At 32.1% G+C, this 21,570-nt stretch overlaps 1 protein-coding gene across 7 annotated transcripts; it reads left to right on the forward strand.

Annotated features, from left to right (window-relative positions):
- Nucleotides 1–1,932: 1,932 nt before the first annotated feature.
- On the forward strand, nucleotides 1,933–16,824 carry LOC133676056 (protein MICRORCHIDIA 6-like). Of its 7 annotated transcripts, XM_062097630.1 has the most exons (24): nucleotides 1,936–2,096; nucleotides 2,515–2,610; nucleotides 2,773–2,904; nucleotides 4,042–4,185; nucleotides 4,297–4,368; nucleotides 4,607–4,681; nucleotides 4,768–4,802; nucleotides 5,755–5,833; nucleotides 5,959–6,048; nucleotides 6,125–6,200; nucleotides 6,630–6,735; nucleotides 7,198–7,329; nucleotides 8,136–8,234; nucleotides 8,447–8,548; nucleotides 8,733–8,879; nucleotides 9,205–9,297; nucleotides 10,527–10,581; nucleotides 10,689–10,800; nucleotides 11,717–11,913; nucleotides 12,057–12,169; nucleotides 13,022–13,101; nucleotides 13,382–13,424; nucleotides 16,239–16,388; nucleotides 16,464–16,824. In XM_062097630.1, coding segments are annotated over exons 3-23 (1,926 nt in total). In that variant the 5' UTR covers nucleotides 1,936–2,096; nucleotides 2,515–2,610; nucleotides 2,773–2,903; the 3' UTR covers nucleotides 16,314–16,388; nucleotides 16,464–16,824. The 7 variants fall into 7 exon arrangements, with proteins under 7 accessions (XP_061953612.1, XP_061953610.1, XP_061953614.1 ...); XM_062097628.1 differs by having other exon boundaries at nucleotides 1,933–2,096; nucleotides 4,042–4,368; nucleotides 6,630–6,708; XM_062097626.1 differs by having other exon boundaries at nucleotides 1,935–2,096; nucleotides 4,042–4,368; nucleotides 16,239–16,334.
- Nucleotides 16,825–21,570: the final 4,746 nt, after the last annotated feature.

Raw genomic sequence — 21,570 nt, forward strand, 5'->3', positions numbered from 1 at the left:
AATATTTTCTTGACATCTTGATATTCCCATACACAAGCATGATAAACAACTCACCAAAACCAATTGCAAATCAAAGCAATATTTATTAAGTGCCACATAAAAAGCAAAAGAAATCCAAGAATCAAAACATAAAATAATCACAGCGACAAAAATAACATTTTTCTAATGAATAACATTTCTTCTCCTGGGCTACCGTGAAAGGTTGAGCACTCTTAATTATTATTTTTTAAATAATAATAACAATAAACAATAATTGTTAGGATTCTAGCGAAGGCTCATGAGTGATTTGAATCATGCAAGGGGGGAAGGAACAGTTGATGTTGGTGTTTTGGTGCAGACATTCCAGTCGATGATATTTTAGTTTCAAACTCCTCCTTTCCTCTGCAAAGATGTTATTGGGGTGATCACACCTCAAATCTCCTCTTTTTTTCTTTCTCGACATCGAGCATTGTCTTGTTTATTTTTCATTTCAAAAATATTTTTTAAAAAATTTAATTTTTTCAAATTAATATATTTTTAGTATTTTTAAATTATTTTGATGTATTGATATAAAAAATAATTTTTAAAAAACAAAAAAAATATCATTTTGATATATTTTTAAATAATATTTTAAAAAATAACTATAACCACATTCTCAGACGCTCTTATATTTTCTTGACATTATGGTTGTGTTTAGTAATAAAAAAATGTATTTTGTTTTAAAATCTCACTTTTCTATTTTATTTTTAATTTATATTTTCTAATAGAAAATAAAATAAAAAAATCAATTTCAATAGCTTCTGAATATTTTTCCTAAATGTTTTTTAGATTTTTTTAAACTTTAGATTTATTATCATATAATTGTATTCTTGTTAATTGCTATAATTCCTATAAATGTTTTAGAGAACCTTATTATGCTAATGGTCATTAATTTTTTTTATTTAAAACAAGATTCGCAGCATGAAGTATTATATTTTCTGCTTTTACTACCGCAATTTGATTCAAATATAATTAAAATTTACAATAATGGCAATATAAAAATAAATTAGATTTATAAATTATTTTACGAGTGAGAGAAATTGAACATTAAAAAAATATTATGAAAGGTTTTTTCTTTAAGAAACTAAGGAAAAATAGATTTATTGGTAATTTTTTAAGCATATGAAAAGGATAATATCGGTAGTACAATTAGATATTAAATTACAAAAGTAAGCCGTTTACTACTGGTTTTCAAAAGCATTTTTAAAAATATTTAATTTTTTTTTATTTTAAATTAATATATTTTTGATATGCTAATTTTAAAAATATTTTTTAAAAAATATAAAAAATATTGATATACTTTTTTAAATGAAAAACACTTTAAAAAATAATCACAACCATACTTTTAAATACTTTAAAAAGTAAAATTACAAAAGTGAGCTGATTGGTTCTAAAAGATTAGCATAGTTATATGTACTTATTTTTTCAAGAAGATAAAAAAAATAAAAAAAGATATTGTATTAACTATTATTTTTCTTTCTTTTTTTATATTTTTTAAACAACTTTAAATTAACATTTGTTTAATTTAAAGTGCTTTTGAAAAAAATTGAATTTTTTTTATTTTTTTATTTACTTTAAATTAATATATTTTTTAATATTTCTAAATTATTTTGATGTGCTGATATCGAATTTTTTTTTAAAAAATAAAAAAAATTATTTTGATACATTTCTAAGTGAAAAATACTTTAAAAAATAACCGTAACCACACTCTCAAACAGACTTGATCAATAAAACAACCCATTAAATTGTACAATATTTCTATTTAATGTTTTAATTCTTGTATAGTTTTGTTTTTACTTATATTACTTTAAATTCTTGTTGGCATTGTGATACTTGATTTATGGTTTTATATTGAAAATATTTATGTTGGAGGAAAATTTATTTACAAGGATGGGCTCATATGCGAAGGAAAAATTATAAACAATGGAGTGTTTATATATATTGGCCCAGAAAGTCTCCCAAAATCTGAGCATGCCTAGCCCTCATAAACCTAACCTAAGTAGAGGAAGTGAGAAGTGGCGGGGAAAGGAAGAAGAAAATTGATTTTCTCTCTCTTTTAAGTCGCGACTGCCGAAAAGGTAAAGAGCTTACATTCTATTACACTTTTCATTTCTATTTTTTTTTCCTGATTTTTCTTTGATACCTCTGTGTTTGTGTGTTTGTTTGAGGTTATTGTTTCATGGGGCGTTTGAGCTGTTCTGTTTACCCTCACTGGAAAGCTTGACTTGAAGCCAATTTACTTGTTGCCTTGCTTTGATATGCTGCTTGTCTTGGAATTCTTGAACCTGCTGCTTTAAAATATTAGCTATGATTTTAAGAGTGGTCAGTGAATTATAATGGGGATTGCAACTCATTTTTTTTTCTTCAAATTAAAAATAGAAAACGGATTTTTCCAAGTAAATGGAAGCTATAAAATTGGTGTTGATCTCCCATTATGTGCAAATGGCGCAAATCATATTTCTTTTGTATATTACATGTTTATTTTTTTCATTTCAGTGATCTGCGTAACATTTGATGAACAGGCCAAGTTTAAGCAAGGTTCTCTTTTTGCTAGTTGATCCATCTAAACAAGCTATGTCCAGCTCGGTTCAAGTAAAGCCCCATTCTAACTTGAACCTTGACAAAATTTAAATTAGCAAAGATTGACTTTCACATCTTTGCTAGCCATAAACACAAGCCTAACTTTGATTTTGCTAAAATTAGACGAGTTGAGTCTGACCAATTTAATACTTGCACTGCTTGATGTATTTATAGATTTGGTGGTAGTGGTTGTTGTTGGGTAGAGTGGAGGTGGCCAACTGGTGCTACAAATGATGGTGGCTGCCGGCCAGTGAAGATGGTGATGACAATGGTGTTCTCTAGCTAGTGGTGCTGCAAACTTATCTAGTAATATATACCAAAGCTCGTTTTAGTAAACCAATAGGGATACCATGTTAGTTTTTGTCTTTTTTTCTTACTAAACTCTTGCCAAATTTTAGTTGCTGGATCATTTTTTTTTCCACTTAAATCCACACCATGTTTGGCCTATCTCTATTCTCATATTCTTGTACGTGAACTGGATGATGTTTGCACCCTCAAGTCTGTGTGTCGGATATGACCAAATCATCTCAAACAGCCCTAGTCCCTGAGAAGTGCCACCTCCACCTTCCATCCAAAGCAGTCCTTTTTTACTTATTTTTCCTTGTGTTTCCTACTACCATCTGAACATTCTAATCTTTCCTATGCTTATATTTTGAACTTGTAGGCTGTAGCTTCTCATCTCTCAATTCTCACTAGCTGAGTTGCAGTTTTGTAAAACTTAGTCTTCACCCTGCTGAGAATTTTTTGTATTTGCTTGATGTCTGCTTATGTTAATATGCCAGAAAGGTTTCAGAGGAACTGCAAGGGTTTGGATGTCTCTTTTATCTGGATTCTAGGATGGAATTTGGATTTGTGCCTGTAGCTTTCTTCTTTCTTTCAGTATTGAACATTTTGTACCAAATGGCAAGAAGATATAAAAGGCCTCAGAACCCTATTTAGTCTTAGTTGAGCCATGCAGAAGAAGGCATGAAAATCTAAAAGTGCTACACTAAAACTCGCACATGACAGATACTCCTCAGCACCCGCAAATGCCCCAAAACCTGGTTTTTGGTTTTTCTCACTCCAAATGCAACTTGTTTTAAACCCCTAAGCCTTACCTTGTAATTTATTTTCATTACTGTAGAAGATGTTTGATTATTATTCCTATGGTATCTTTTCCCAAAACAAGTGAAATGACGTAGTGCCTTGAGCTATAAGGAACTTATTTTAAAAGACTAAATAAAAAAAGAAAAAAAGAGAGGTCATCGGTACAGTTACTCTTGAATTTATACTTCCCATTCTGTATTAAAATTTTTGTATCTTGCCGATGCAATATGTTTTTTGTTTTGGTATGCCAATGTTTCTACCTTTATCTGTTCAGAATGCTTACTCCTCTTGCATAATCCATCCTATCTATTATTTGTTTGAGATGGATTTTACTAGCATTCATTTTTTTCGTGACAGTGGGCTTCAAAAACATGGTTATGAAAGCTACTGAATTGGATAAAGATGTTGGGGATGGAGTGCAAGGGAACAACTGCCTTAGAGGCCAACTACCTCAGCATCAGAAGTCTGTGAACCATTCCGGAAGACAAGAATCTAAAGAAAGTAAAAGCTCAAATGCCTTAAGTAGTGGTCAAAGTAATTCAAATGTATTTGAGCAGGGACGATCTCCAGTAGATGAAAGTGGCACTTATTCTGAATTTATAAAATTTCCAGCACCACCTTGTCGTCAATTTTGGAAAGCTGGGGACTATGATGATGGGCCCAGTTCCAAGCTCACACTTCAAAGTATGCAGCTATCAATTCTTAATTATAATTTCATGATCTTCCCTGCTCGCTGAAAATCAGTTCTACTTATTATGCATTCTGTTATAGACTTTCTGGTGCTACCTTCCTCCTTGTTTTTCCTTATAAGTTGGATGATAAAACCTTGTATGATTTGTCGAAGTATCTATTGTCCATGCTCTGTTCATACTTGATCAGCCATGCTCTGATTTTTTTAATCCTTTTCTTTTTGGGATTTCAGATGGGAAAAATTATCTCCATGTCCACCCAATGTTTCTTCATTCAAATGCCACTTCACATAAGTGGGTTTTTGGTGGTATGTCCAGCTTATACAGAGTTATATTCCATTTGCATTTTGTTGATGATAAATTTAATTGAGTACAGTTCTTTTCTTGTTTGCAGCCATAGCAGAACTGGTTGACAATGCAGTTGATGAGGTGATTTATAACGGAATTTTTTTTAAGTAATCAATTTCCTTTTATCTGGCATGTAGGAGCCTGATTATCAGGCAGTGTAGTGTTGCAAAGCTTGAGTGTATAGAATTTTTGAGATCAAAGTGGGCCTGTTTGCCTATATATTTTTGACATGCCAAACTGACAACTACTTCTTTATTCCTGATGGACAAAACAATTTACAAAACTGGCCAAGATCAATGAGATAATCTGCATATCAGGGGACTGGTGGGACACCAGTCCAGGTGATCTCCTGAAATTGGAGGTCATAAAACTTTCTTGTTTTTTGATAATACAGTACGCCGCACTTTTTTTTCCTAATAATTATTTCAAATGCAACCAGAGATTAGATCCCCTATCCCCACAAAAACACATTCACCATGACAATGAAACCAGCAACAAGAAATCTGAACAACTGCTCAATGTATAGTGGATATGAAACCAATATTTATGGAACTTAATACATCACATGTAAGTTTTTTTATTTCTTCTACATGGTTTACTTAAACTTCTAATTTTAAAGGACCTCATATTTATTATTTAATGTGTGAATATATGTAACCTGAATTTAATCATTATTTTATACATGTACATCCAAATATTTATTTTTAAATAGATGAATTGGTGTGATGTCATGGCTTTACCCTGTTACTTAGTCTCTTATCTAAATCAATGAATGGGCTTTCTTAAGGCATCTAGCATTTTAATTTGACAATTTGAGTTTCAATATATGTTTTTTTTTCTTTATTCTTTATGAAGTCTAGCTTCTATCACATTAACAGCCTTTCTTATGTCTATTTCTCTCCAATATATACTAATGTTGCTGGTCTTTCAATGTTTTGGGATGTTTTGCACCATTTATTTCTGGCTATCATTTTGCTACATCTTCAAGCTTCAAATTTTACTTTTCATTCCCTTTCCCTTTTTTACTTTATAGATCCAAAATGGGGCCTCTTTTGTCATTGTAGATAAAATCTCAAATCCAAGAGATGGAAGTCCTGCACTGTTAATTCAAGGTGCTTGAACTTATCAATCATAAAGAATTGTTCTTTATGTTGTTTTGTAGTCTGTTGATGTAACACATCTTAAAAGGAATGAATACTGCCTGACAATGGTTTTGTAAAACTTGTACTCTGACTAGATGATGGTGGTGGAATGGATCCTGAAGCAATCCGGCGATGCATGAGCTTTGGGTTTTCAGATAAAAAATCCAAATCAGCAATTGGACAGTGTATGCAACTTGTCTATCCATAAAGAAAATTCTATAATAATTTTATCTCACAGTTGTTGCTTGAATGGTCTTTCAGATGGTAATGGCTTCAAGACCAGCACTATGAGACTTGGGGCAGATGCTATTGTCTTCAGCCGCCATGCAGATGATAGGTATAAGTGTGATTCTGTAGTTTTCTACCGACTTGCTCATTTGATATTAAATGTTTACAATTGTCATGCAAAGCAAGTGAAGTGATTGTCATGGGTGGCCATACGATATATATGGTCTAATGGCAAGCAAACCAGCTCCATTACTCTCAAGTTTGTTTATTAATTCTATAAATCTCTAACCCATGCCCTCCATTCTCCCTCCATTTCAATTGTTTTTTCCCTTGTTTTGATGGTTGGTTTGCTGAACTGTTGAAATGGTCATTACATGCCAGCCAAAATAGGCTTGCTTTGATTCCATAAATGAACAAACTTCAGTTCAAGGGAAAAAAAAGATAAAGATCGAGGTTTTTTTAAGTTTTGTTTCTAATGTGATATGTATTTTAGTTGCAAATTCTAGCTTGTTTCCTTATCAGTTTATATAATGAGCAGGGTATTGACTCAAAGCATTGGTCTCCTCTCTTTCACATTTTTGACACAAACAGGACATGACAGAATAGTAGTGCCAATGGTGGGTTTGACTTCCCTACTCAAATATGTTAGTCAAAGTTCTTTCTGAATCTAGCCTATTTAATTTTGGCAGTGTTCTGCAAAAGTTAACAATTATAAATTCATACACATCATTCCTACATCGTATCTAGCATGTGCATATAGTGGTACCTCATGCATCCAAAAACAGCTTGAAGCTGAGGTTTGGCCCTTTTCTTTTCAATCTTTGCTTTATTTGATTATGCAACATTACCTTGTGAAGTGATGAGAAGACCACAGGAAAAACTAAAGAGGGTTTAAAGAGATGAGGTTATAGGTTTGCGCATGTTAGGATCCTGGGCTTGTGACAGTGACGGATACTAGCAAACTGTATGTTTTAAATCTTGTTAATGAATAGCTGAATTAGTTGTTGACTTTTTGGTCTCGTGGATGGGTAAACAGCTGCATTGGGATTTACTCACTTCCATTTTTGTTATTCTGGAGCCCATTTCAAGAGCTTGTCCGTATGCAGGTGGATTATGAGCTTAACACAGCTGGTAATTTGGAAATTCTAGATCGATATGGGAAAGAATACTTCATGTCTAACCTTTCCTTGCTGTTGCAATGGTCTCCATATTCAACAGAAGCAGAGCTACTGAAACAAGTAAGCACCTTTTGACATGTTCTCCCTAGTGCTATCATTTTTTGCATTGTATGTTGCTCCTCTTTCAGATTTTTATCGAACATGGATAGGTTTCAACAAGTTAATCTAGTTAATTAAGAGTAGTGCTCTTCTCATTTAATAATTAATTCCCATTGGCCTCTTTTACTCCCGTACAAGTTTTTGAGCAATTTAACACGCGCAGACATATATGCACGAAAAATACAACTGCTACTCCCCCCCGGAGATTGTGGTTGCCTTTCATTAGAGTTGGATTTCTTAAAAGATGTTATATGCTTTAAATGATCATACATGTTAAACTGTTATGTGAAATGATGTATTCCATTTTCAAGAGATATTACACTAATATTTTGGAAAGAACATGATGTTCAGATAAGATTATAGGTATAAGTTTACTGTGGTTGATGGCGAATTGTAGGATTATGAATTGATGTGAGTGGATTAGACACTCATTTTCAGCTATCAATGTGGTAAAATTGGAATCTAAAAACTTTTCACTTAGCTTTTGGAGTGAGATTGCATAGTAGAACTAGTAGTAAAATAGATATTAAGGAAGGATTAAGATGAAACAGAAGAATGAGGAAAAAAATCCTATGTACAAGCAATACCACTTAATCTTATCAAAAAGTTTGGTGGGACTTTGTATTTTTAATGAGTGAGGACTAAATGGAAAATTTCCTGGCTAGACTATAATTCTTGAAAAGAATAACATTGGTAAATGCTCTGTTGATCACCTAATTATTCCTCTCATCCAAGCTCATTTCCCTATGCATCTAATTTGGTTGCAGTTTGAAGACATTGGATTGCATGGTACTAAAGTGATTGTTTATAATTTGTGGTTCAATGATGATGGGAATGTGGAGCTAGACTTCGATACAGATCCTGAGGTTGAAACTTCTTTCTGTCTCTTCATGCTTGCCTTTTCTTTTAATTCTATGTTATATGTTGACAATCTGTCCTTGGGACAGACATTTAGCAAAGGCTGTCTCTGTTTGATTTCGAAATCTTTCTCATTCCCCTCTTCAACAGGAAATAAAAATCTTTGTTATATGCCACAATAATTCTCAATTAGGTGCTTTCTTGTGGAATGGGGTTGCAGGATATTCGTATTAATGGGGATATAAAAGAAGTGCAGACACGCCCTGCTTGGAGGACAGTAAATGAAGAACACATTTCCAACCGACTACGATATTCTTTGAGGGTAAGTGTTTTTTTATTCCTCCATGTAAGTTCACATTATTTTCATATTCTAGCCCGTGCAATTTTTTCATGACATGTCTCCTTGTCTAAGCTAATCATAGAGACATAATAGCTCACTCATACTGGCTCATCTAAGAATTATAAGAATTTAAATCTTGCTGATGCTGGTATCTTATGCGCCACAGGCTTATTTATCCATTTTATACCTGCGAATACCTGAAAATTTCACAATAGTATTGCGAGGGAAATTTGTCAAGCATCACAATCTTGCCCTTGATCTCAAATTTCAAGAATTTATCGTATATAGACCCCAAAGCAGTGGATGCATACAGGTATTGCTTTGTGCGCACACTCACCAAAATATATTGAGTTACTTGGTGTCTTATTTTGCAAGTGGCACCTGATTTTAATTACCTGAATGCATTAATGTTATTCTCTGTAGCAAGAACTCCTATTCACCTTTTTTGTTATTATGAGGTTTAAAAACTGTATGTTCAACTGATAGGGTGTATAAAGCGAACTCGGTTTATTGATGGTATTATTAAACATTGCAACTGCCATCTTTGAGCTCTAGCATGTCCAAGTGATGCTTATGTTGTGAAATAGACATGATTCTTTATGTAATTACACTTATCCTCTTCTTGTTTAATAATTCAGGGTGAACTGTTAACTACCATTGGGTTTTTAAAAGAAGCTCCACAAGTTACCGTTCATGGTTTTAACATCTACCACAAGAACCGTCTTATACTAGTGAGTATCCACAAATTAATTTAATTAGTCTTACCTCTGCATTATTAGATAATTGAAAGGACCATTGACCTACTGATTCTTTTTTGAATTAGTCTTACCACTGCATTATTAGATAATTGAAAGGACCATTGACCTACTGATTCTTTTTTGATCCAGTCCTCCAGTCCTCTGTGTGCAGTTTTTATGAATGCTGTAATTGCTAACCGTGTTAGATTTGGTTGATGTCAGATTTGGGAGTGTAGTTGGAGTGTATATACATTATATGCTGTTAGTCACTGTTGATAGATCTGCTAGATATGGCATTTTTATGTCTAACAGTGAAATTTGCCTTTTTATGGAGTACAAGGTGTGTACGATGTGCTTCCGCCTGACATAGGAAGAGAAGGATGTGCAAATATATATGCTCATGTGCACGTGTGCTATTAATGATTTGAGCTGTTAGGGAGCCAAACCTTAACAGATTGGTTTGAATTGCCTGCCTGTCATTGAGATTAGCCTTCCATTTATATAGGGAAAATTGTCTTGTACACAGTAATTACAAAGAGTAATTCTAGGGAGCTATATATGTTAAGCTAGATCTAGGGAGCTATCTATGGTAAGAGAAATTTCCTATCTAGTATTTACAGCCTGCTTGAATTCAGCCTTTCTATTAACCTGTATACTGCTTGATTTTAGCTTTCTATTGACAAACCTGCCACCAGTAGGTATTGCACGTGCAAATTTATATGGTAGAAACATCATTGTTCTGGGGTTTGAATAATTTGAGGTGATGAAATCAGTTGAATTATGTCATGCATTTTAGTAGAGTAACTAGTTTTACAAAAGCAGAATGTTGCAACACCGGAACACCAGAAGATGATGAGAAGTGGATGCTCCATGGAACCCAGTTCCAAAAAAGAAGATCATTCCATGGAATTGATGTATGACTCGTCCCAAGAGAAATGGCAAGGATAACAGGCAAAGCCATACCACTGGTCATACTTAGTATTACATACAAGAACAATTAGATTGTTTGCCTTTACATGAAAATTTTGAATGAAGCAATAGACTATTTCTTTAATTTGGTATCTGAGTAAAATCAAAAGTTTGCAGCAGCCATTCTATCTGTACCCCACCCCCTCCCCTCACCACCAAAAACAAAAAAAAAAAAACAAAACAAAATGATGCCCTTTTTATTGTTGAATTCAAATGCAAACTTCTAAAATCTGTTTTCTTTCTCTTCATCGCAGCCATTTTGGCCCATTGTGAACTATGGAAATAACAGTAGAAGTAGAGGAGTTGTTGGTGAGAAGCTGCTAAAACATTTTTGTTTTTACCTGCTATGGCATTGATGTAAATTTTGGTCAGAATTATAATAAATGCTTGACTGTATTCTAGTAATGTTTCCTTAGGTGTTCTGGAAGCAAATTTTGTCGAGCCCACTCATGACAAACAAGATTTTGAGAGAACTTCCTTGTTTCAGAAGCTTGAAGTTCGGTTGAAGGAGATGACATGGGAGTACTGGTAAACTTTTCAATTTCCACACAAATAATTCTATTTTCTTAACCTGGCTATTTTCATTCTTGCTCTCATTTGGGGCTCTTGACTTGTTCCCTGTAATTTATTTCGTAGACCTCTAGAACTATAAGGTTTTTGAGCAAACGTCAAGTATACCAACCAAATTACCTTTGAACAAATTTCCACATCAAGTGATCATGTTTCAATTTCATCCCCATAGGAATTCAACCAAATTACCTTCCACCTATCCCAATTGTTACAATTTGTTCCCTTTATTGGAACCTGTTCAATTACCATGGCAAACTGCATCTGCCAAGTACATGTTGTGCTTCCCGCCAACATAACTTGCCAAATACACAATTCCAATTCCATTTAGCCCCAAAAATCATTGCCCTAAAGTGTACCCTTTATAATCCAACTTCTCTGTTAAACAAAATTGTCTTTAAAAGTTTGCTTCCATGGAGAGACTTAATTATAAAGGTTCAAACGGTGAAACAATTTGGAGAAAATCTTGTTGTGAAGTTGGATTTCGAAGGTCAAATGGATTATAAAAGGAAAACTTTAGGGCAGTACTTTTTTATTCTAAAAGGAATTGAGTTTGTGTATCTGGTGGGTTGTGCTGGAAAAAAGTGATGCATGGTTTAAATAACTCAACTCGGTAGTTTAATAGTGTTCTTACAGAGGAAACAAACTGGCACAATTTGGGGGGTGCTGGAACCTGAGCAATTGGTGGAGGGTATAGTTGAGGTTTGCCCAAGGTTTTTTTAGGTCTGCTCACTCAATAAAATGATTAATGCACAATCTCAAACTGCCTTTGTTGTTAAATCTGCTTACCTGAATATATGGCAGCTACTAATATAAGTTTTATGCATTTGTCCATATATATGATAACTACATGATGCAAATTATTTAATTTCAACAGGGATTATCATTGCGGTCTAATTGGTTACCAGGTCACAAAAAAGCTTCGACCAACCGAGCCTCCACCAGATTCACCTCTTGGCATCTCAACTGGTAGTGACACATTGAATCATGGTATGCCAAATGGTGCTAAAACAAATCTCGCATTGAATCAAAACTACCCCTATCTTGTTAGTGCAAAAGCAGCATCTGCTGCTGGTATGCTGTTTCAATCTGAAGAACTTGTGTCCTTGAATAGAAACTAGATAATTATCATTTCTCATTGTGCTTGTGCTTGAATAAAACTTGATTGTTATCTTTACTATGCTTTTGTTTGAAATAATGCCTCTTGTTGGTGACAGGATTATCTTCAAAGAGGAAGGAACATAGTGATTTAGACAAACTTGAAAGCATAAAACGGCAGGCAGGGACTGGGGCCAATGCATTTTTGTCGGGGCACGGTTTTGGAACAGAGGTCTGCAGGGAACATGGATCTGAATATCTTATTAAAGCCGAACTGTTGTGTGCATGCACATTTCCCATATTTTCTTAAAGCTTCGACCTTAAATCATTTCTAGCAAATTCTATTTGTTCTTTGCCCCTGTATCATGTAATAATGTTGCCAGGCCCATTTTGTCTCTTCCTTGCTTTGTGCTTTAGATTTTGATTTCAGTGTCCATAGTGAAGGTAGGAGAACATTGATATGATACCCAAGCAGAAAGTTTTAGTATTGTTGCATCTAAGACAGAAGGCTGCAAAGCACAAATTTAATATAGTCAAACACACTTGCATGGATGCACACGCACAAGCACAGAAGGTAACTTCTTTAGTGTTGATGATGGATCCAGCCCTTTGGCATTATAATAAATTCAATCCCTTTTCATTAATCATTTTTTTAAAAAAAATTGATCCCTGCCAAATAAAAGGTATCTCATATTTTTCACCCAAAAGACATTTTCTCATTGTATTTAACCCTCAAAGGATGGAATGTTTCCTTCCTTCCCCTTTAAAGAAAGACAAACGTGGTTTGTTATTGAAAACATTTCAATTTGATCCATAAGAAGATAATTTATTCATTTTACTCCCTGAAAAGAAATTCTTTAACAAATATAAATGTTGATCTCTATTATCCTAAATTGCCCCCCTCTCCAACTGGCCTTTAATTGTGGATCCATCACTGTTTACTTTGGGATTGCTTTCATTACATAGGCTGCTTCATTATGTTATCGTTGCAATTCATTTGCTTGTTCTGATATATTCATTTGTTTGCACAATCTCATTTTCTTCAAAGAAATCTACCACTAATTTGGCTTGTGAACTTTTGTAGGTTGTCAGTGATATTAAAAATAAGCTGGAAGATCAGGATGTTGTAAACTTGATTCAAGTAAACAAGAATTTCCGTGCAAAGTAAGTATGCATGAAAATTGGTCTTACAGGGTCAATTGCAGCTTTCATTAAGAATTTGCTTGAGTTAATTTTGTGATTGATTGGATTGAGTGTATTGATATTTCATGCCTGGGATAACTTAGTTTCATGAAGTTAATATTAGACTAGCACCAGGTGAACACTAGTATAACATCATAATGCAATAACAGGAGAATTTACTAATGACTATAAACATTTTCCCCACATTGGAGGATTGTTTTAAGCATGGTCTTTGAAATATTGACTTGTGTTTTAATTTCAGATGCTTGGACTACAAGAAGAGGACGGAAGACCTTGATTTGAAGGTACTTAGTATTGCACTGTTACCTGCACATTTTATTATTTACTTCTGCTTTTTTTTTTCCATTACAAATATGTCTTTTATTTCTTTAGTTGGGCCATCTTGTTTGTATGCTTACCATAGCATCTTATTGGAGATATCCTGGGAGTTGCACCTAATACAAGTCTATGCTTGTCTTGTATATATATTGGTCAGTGGAGACTAGGTCATGAATTTACATTTTGATCCCACCATTCTGATTATCAAAAAAAATGCTTACGTTGACATGCTTATGAATAATACAATAGGATGGGATTAAATAGAGGAAATATCAAATTTTAAATCTTTTATCTAGAGTGTTGGGATATTATCAAGGATGACCTGAGAGTTTTTTCATGAATGTCAAGGGATTTGGGTAGTAACAAGGAGTCAAGGAGCATTATTCTACTCTTATTGCATTGATTTCCTGGAAAGATATTTCCTTGAAATTGAGATTTCAGGCCAGTTAGTTTATTTATTATTGCATGCAGGATAGTTATGGTGAGCAGAATCAGTGTGGGAGAGATATCATATAGAAATGGTTTTTAAAAGGCCTGCTATAGGGTAAATTGGTCATTTTATTAGGCCTGTGATATGACAAATCTGTCCTTTTTAGATCAATGCTAAAATAAATATCTGTATAAGGTGGGGGGTGTGGATCAAAAGGTGTTTATTCCATTACGGTATTCTCAGCAATTGTGAATGGGGAACCAAAGTCTTGGTTTCAAGGTTTGATTCGCCATAGGCCCCTCTCTCACCATTTTTTTTTTACCACTGTGGTAGATTATTAATAAAGTAGTGGAGAGAGGCATGGTCAGTGGATTGTTAGTGGGTTCGGAGAACATTGTTGTGTCACATTTGTAGTTGTTAGATGGTACCATTCTTTTCCTGGATGATAATGCTTAGTTTTGAGAATGTTTTGCTATTAGTGCAAGTTCTTGGAGTATTTCAGGTTTGAGTATCCAGATGCCAAAGAGTGGAGCTGCAGGGTTGAATTTGGAGCATGCCTCTGTGTTAAGATTTGCTCAAGTGACTGGTTGTTGTATAATGCAATGGCCTTTGAAGTATTTGGGATTTCCTTTTGGTGGACATTCTTGTTCTAAATCCTTTTTGGGATTCAGTGGTAGAAACAGTTTCTAAGAGGTTGGATGATTGGAAAAGGGAGTTTCTTTTCATTGGGAGGGTGGATGGCTCTTATAAAAGCCTGTTTATCAAAGCATTCCTTTATAATTTGTCCTTGTTTCAGATATTGGTATTAGCAGTTGAACATGTATAGAAAATCATGTGTAATTTCCTTTGGTCGGGAGCAAAGGAAAGGAACAAGGATCATTTGGTAAATTGGGAGGTTTGTTATAAAACTAAGAAAGCAGGAGGCATGGGTTCTCCCCACTTGATTCATAAGAATATGGCTCAAGTGTATAAATGGTTATGGCGTTTTCCTTTAGAGGTTCATTCTCTTTGGCACAAGGTTATTCATTGCATTCTTTGTGCTTCCCCTAACGGTTAGAATGGCAAGGCTGGAACAACTTGTAGACATTGAAGTCCTTGGACATCTAGTATATCCACATTTTATTCTGCCCATGTAATTCAAAGTGGGTAATGCTGGCTGTGTTTGGTTTTTTTTTTTTTTTTTTTGGGGGGGGGGGGGGTGTGGTTATGTGTGAGGGTGAGGGAACTCTCTTTTCTATTGCTTTTCCTTGACTTTATTACCCTTCAATTTACAGTGCTTCCATCTCTCAATTTTATCAGATGAAGGGGGATTTGGTAATTGTGATTTCCACTTTTTCTATAAAAACCTACTGACACTGAAATTCAGATCTCCTGATCTTGTTACTTTTATCGTTTATGATTTTTCATCCCAAGAGACATCGGATTTTAGAATCTGAACATTAGATGGGACTGGAACTTGAACATTTTTCTATGTTATCTTTCACGAGACCCATACACATCCGAAGATCCTTTGGTTCAAACAATTTGGAAAGCTACGTACCTTCTGAAGTTGAAACTTTCATTTGGATTCCTTAGCAAGATTACCCCTAATGATTTTTTTGCAAATTAGAAGGCCACACCATGCTTATCTCCTAATACATGTTACCTGTCACCAAAATGGAGAATCTTGGGGAACTTATTTCTTCGTTGCCGTATAGCTTGGGATATGCGGTAGAGGGTTTTCATTTGGGAGTGATCTTGAGATGGTTTTTGGAAGGGATAAAGATTGTAAGATTTTAAGGAGATGTGCTGGTACTTTAATTATTTGATGCATTTTTTGGAGGATTTCAGGTAATCACTTGATTCCAAAACAGTTGTTGTGGGATGGGGTAGTCTTCTTGGCTTTTTTTATGGTGTCAAACTGCAGGGGCCTTGGAGGCGCTTCCTAGCTAATTTACAATGGGATGGGAGTGCTTTGTTATTTGAACCTTGATTGTTCTTTCTTTTCATCATGGCTTATTCTCCAATTTTGTACTATTCATTTCCATTTTGTTTTAATAAACTTTTCTCCTTTTATTTTATGAAAAATAAATAAATAAAATAGGTAGTGGTTTTTTTTCAACTTCCATAATCACCGAACTCTTGCCTGCATTTTATTTGTTTTGAATGGCACACTAAACTCTCGCTACAAGTCTAACAGCCTCAGTAATCACAGAGTTTATGCAACTTGATTCCCATTTGGTGTCTAAAAAGATGCAACTAGTAATAAATCAAATCTAAATTGAATCTTGTACACATAGCTTGCTTTGGAAATGAAGAGAGTTTCAATTATTCTATGAGCTGATGAGGGTTGCCATTCTTATTGATGCAGGTTACACGGCTAAGAAGTGAACTGGGACAAGTTCGAATGGAGTATGAACAGCTTATGGCTGAATTAACATCATAAGATAAGAGTCGAGAAAGAAAAGTGGGTAGATATGTGGATTTTGTTGCTAACTAGCCTTGGTTTTATCTTGCAAAGGTCATTTTCTCAACTTAGAGGGGATTTTTCATGGCTATGTGTCAACTTGTCAAACTGTTGGTGTTTTGCTTGCAGGTCAAATGAGCTTTTATAAAAGAAACCAAAATGGAGCGTGACGGTTGTGAATTATGAAGTCAACATGCCCCTGTAGAATAGTTCGACGTGTTACGTTTCACTGTGGGTCAGCAATCTGTGTTTTCAGACCCGATATATGCATCTGCAATTTCGTAGGATTGGAATTTTAGAACTACTGATGTGCAGTTCTTTTTAAAGTTAAACCAATTTATATGTGCACATGTAGATGAAAAGCAAAAGATCCTTGTTCCATGATGCCTCTCTGCCCCTGCATGAGTTCTTTGTAGTGTATCTGGTCCTCTCACTTGCTTTGCACTTGTAGTACTCAATTTATTTGATATTAATTAGTTGCTTTTCTGCATTGCGTGTAGCATAAAAGAGAAATATAAACACAAATGTAAAAGAGAGTCGCCTAGTATTATTATTATTATTCGAGTTTTTGTTTGAATCCTACGTATTAGTCTCTGATACATGTCCTTGCATATCATTAAGGTAAGAGAGAGGAGTATTTTAAAAATAGAGAGAAGTTGAGTAATTGGAAATTCTTGCATGATTAAGAAGGGGAAGAAAGGATTGGTGTGCCATGAAAGCGCACACAAAAAAATATTGAAAAAATGAAAATGAAAATCCTATCAAAATAGAATCTAGTCTATTTCTCTCTCTAAGCGATTACCATTGTTTAAACAATTATGTATGTTTTTTATGAAGAAATTATGTGTCTGTTTGTTGTAGTTGTCATTGTCGTCTTTGCAAAATAATAATTGTATTGACATTGATGATTTAAAATATCATTTATTTAATACACAAATGGTATCCCCTTTAGTTTATACGAGATGACATGTATGTGCGCTGCCACAGGCTTATAAAACAAATGTATTTGATAGTGTTATAATTATGAATCAGCGCTAGATAAGTAATAGAAATTAAAGGCATGATGGAGCAAATATTTCATGACGAAAAAAAAAGTTGTGTTGGTGATCCAAAACTTAGAGACTGAACAAAATGATTTGTAGTAATTTACAGTATTTTGTGAGGAAAGATACAGTGTTTTCGCCACATGATTTAGCTTTTCAGTTAAAAAAATAAAAATTACAAAGCTAAATTCTCTACCAACTTAATATTAAAAAAAACCAACAAAGATAATTTTGGAAGGAAAAAAATCCATGATAAAAAATATTGTAGCAATTGACAATGTTTTGTGAGGAAAACTATAACGTTTTTTCCAATAAAATAAAATAAAAAACCATTTAAAGAAATATTGTAGCAATCCACAGTGTTTTGTGAGAAAAACTACAACTCTTTCCTCATATGATTTAGTTTTATTGTAATTATAATTCTTAACCAACTCAATATTTAAAAAAAAATCGACAAAGATCATTTTGAAAAAAATCATAAAAAAATCACATGGAAAAACATTGCAATAATTCACAGTGTTTTAAAGAAAAAAATTATAAAGCTAAATTCTTAATCAGCTCAATATTAAAAAAAAATCGACAGAGACAATTTAAGATAAAAAAAATAACAAAACAAACACCAAAAAAAGAAAAAAAAATCATGTTGGAAACACTGTAGCAATTCACAGTGTTTTGTGATGAAAGCTACAGTGCTTTCTCACATGATTTAGCCTTATTTGTAATGACTTGTAATTATAATTCACAAACAACTTAATATTAAAAAAATAAAATTGAAAAGGATAATTTGAAAAGAATTATAAAAAAACCATGTGGGAAAAAACACTGTAGCAATGAACAATAATTTTCAAAAAAAGTTACAGTGCTTTCCTCACATATTATAACTGTAATTTTTAACCAGCTCAATATTAAAAAATAAAATAAAAAAAAGATAATTTTGGAGAAAAAAAAATCATGCAGAGAAACACTGTAGCAATCAACAATGTTTTAAAGAAAAAAATTACAAAACTAAATTTTCAATCAGCTCAGTATTAAAAAAAAATTGACAAATATAATTTTCAAAAATAAAGAAATAAAATAGAAAAACTAAGTGGAAAAACATCACAGCAATCCATAGTATTTTAAAGAAAAAAATTACAAAGCAAAAATTTTAACTAGGTCAATATTTAAAAGGTAAAATCAACAAAAAAAATTTTGGAAAAAAAAATAAATGAAAAAAATAAGAAAATTGAAAAAAAAATTTGAAAAAAAAACAAAAAAAAAAGGAGAAGAATCATTGTGGATTACTGTTGTAATCCCCAATGTTTTGTGTGTGGGGGAACAGTAAATCCCCCACACGGGAAAAAAAATCATGCGGAGAAACACTGTAGCAATCAACAATGTTTCAAAGAAAAAAAATTACAAAACTAAATTCTTAATCAGCTCAATATTAAAAAAAATCGACAAATATAATTTTGAAAAATAAAGAAATAAAATAGAAAAACTAAGTGGAAAAACACCACAGCAATCCACAGTATTTTAAAGAAAAAAATTACAAAGCAAAAATTTTAACCAGGTCAATATTTAAAAGGTAAAATCAACAAAAATAATTTAAAAAAAATAAATGAAAAAGAAATAAAAAATAAGAAAGTTGAAAAAAAAAGAAAAAAAAAAGAAAAAAAAAGAAAGGGAAAAGTTAAAAAAAAAGGAGAAGAAACACCGTGGATTACTGTTGTAATCCATAGTGTTTTGTGTGTGGGGGAATAGTAAATCCCCCACATGTTTTAGTATATTTGTTGATATATATATATCAGCAGCAGTTGTGCTAGAGTTTTTGTTTTCCTTCACTATTATTCAATATGTTGATATTTGGCATATATAATAAAAACTTATGGATGTAACATATTTTATACACAATTTATTTGAGGCTCGTGATTATAAGGATAGAAGTCAGGGTGATAAATATGTATAAGCTAGGTAGAATATCAAGTCTAGATGATGTAGTTTTAGATCTAGCATTTTGGGATTATTTATGCACTAAATCAAGCTTATGTGGGTATGATAATATATCAAATTTAATACTCTCGAGCTTAGTTATTCGTTGAGCTTGAGCGTATATGGGTCTCAAAAGATATTAAAATTTTTTTGGGCTTGATCATGTTTGAAGTTCAACTGCATATGAATCTAAAAAATAAAAAAAAAACCTAATGTTTTTGGGTTTAAAATAATTTCAGATTCAAATATATAATTGATAGTTTTTATTGGTCTCATTGGGTTGTAAGACTATCCTTACAACTCTTAACATAGTGTTAAGAGTTTATAACAATCATCTCTCTATATTTATATATATTTAAGTCCTCTAAGAGTCGATTATATTTTAATTGATATTAATGCTATGATAAAATTATTTTTATTACTATTAATATTGTGTATAAAATAAGATATAAGAATTTTTTATAGCTCTGATGTTTTTCTATCAGTATTAATATTGTGTGAGTGTAATTCTCATAAACATTAGTATTAATTTATATTTTCTTATACAATTTTAAATTAAAAAACTTTTTCCTTACTAATATATTCAAGAGAAAAAAAAACTTTTGATTTTTTAGTAAACAACAACATTCAAGGTATAGAGATTATAAATACTCTTAGAACTATCTAAGTAAAGGATTACAATCTTTATCCTCTTGTAACACAAAAACTAAAAGCATTTATCACATGAAAACTAAAAGTAAACACTAATGTTTGATGAATAGAGAGGAAACAAAACATCATTGATAAACTTTCATGATAAAATATTAGCATTGAGAGTAAAAAGAATGTGAATTAACGTATGTTTGATGAATAAAGAGGAAAAAAAAAGATGTTTTATGGTTAGAAGGAACTATTGTATTGATAGTAATGGTGGCTTGTATTAAGAACAAAAAAAATTAAATTTAAATTGCTAGAATTTTTTTGGAATTGTCATGAGACTTCAGTTTAAATTTTGAGAAATTCTAACATGATTATTTTTTTAGTTTGAATTTTAAATTAAATTGTGTAAATATTATTTCAATATGATAAAAAAAAATTAATCGTGTGTGTGTATAGAAGGATAAAATTCAATAAAAAAACTTATAATTTAAATTGAAGGTTTAGCTCGTGACCTCTACAGTCCACCCAACTCCCATGCATTAACCATTTAGTTATAACATGAAGTTGTTAATCAAACAAATAAAAATATTTATTAGCTCGGTTTATTGTTTATATAAATAGTTAAATCAATCCCGTACCTTTTAATTATTTTAATAATAAGAAAAAATAATATTAATAATTATAACTAAAAACGTCATTACAAAAAGTTCATAATTAGTACAATGATTATTTTTTTCTTACTTCATTTCAACCAATATTAGCTGACAAATACATGTGTTTGGATTGAATAAATTTCATATAAAATATGTTTTGAACTATAAGAAAATAATTCAGATGTTAATACTTTTGTATATAAACTTTAGAATTTAGATCAATAAGCATCTTTTATGAGTATCGATTTGTTAATGTTTCTATTTAAATATACAAGAATAACACAAATAAAAACAAATATATTAATTGATATAATGTCTTAATAAAATCATTGTACAAAATATTGATACGATAAAATATTTATTTATTTATAAATAATTGTACCTTTCTAGGCATTACTAGATTATTAAAAGAAACTAAAAGGAATAGATGAATTATTTTAGTAATTTTTACTGTAGCTCTAGATTTATTATCATTATAGATTGAAATAGTAAAATTATAGTTTTGTCATTCTTAAAAAAAAAAAAAAAAGAGCCTGGGCAACAGGGTTAAGAAGATATATATTTTTTTCTTAGTGAAATGACTAATATATTCTTTAAAAAGATATATTAAAATGATATATAGAGATTGTTTTTGACTTTTTCCTTTTAGTAGCTCAATAAAATGACTACAATGTTTTTTTATATCAAATTATCTTTAACTTGCTCCTGTAGGTTTTCTAGACTTTTCATTATGATTTTTTTTGCTATAATTGAGTTGGACTAGGGACAATTTGAAATTTTATCATATATAAAATATTATTTAATATTAAAGGTTGATAATACATCTTGTTCAAGCGATCATGTGTGACTGTCTGCTCTCTTTAGATGGTCAATGTGTTGTTTTCTAGTGGCCAAATGTTGACTTTTATCATGGCATTTGGATCTTCAAAG

The sequence above is a fragment of the Populus nigra genome, chromosome 16, assembly GCF_951802175.1.
Source record: "Populus nigra chromosome 16, ddPopNigr1.1, whole genome shotgun sequence".
Taxonomy (NCBI): Eukaryota; Viridiplantae; Streptophyta; class Magnoliopsida; order Malpighiales; family Salicaceae; genus Populus; species Populus nigra.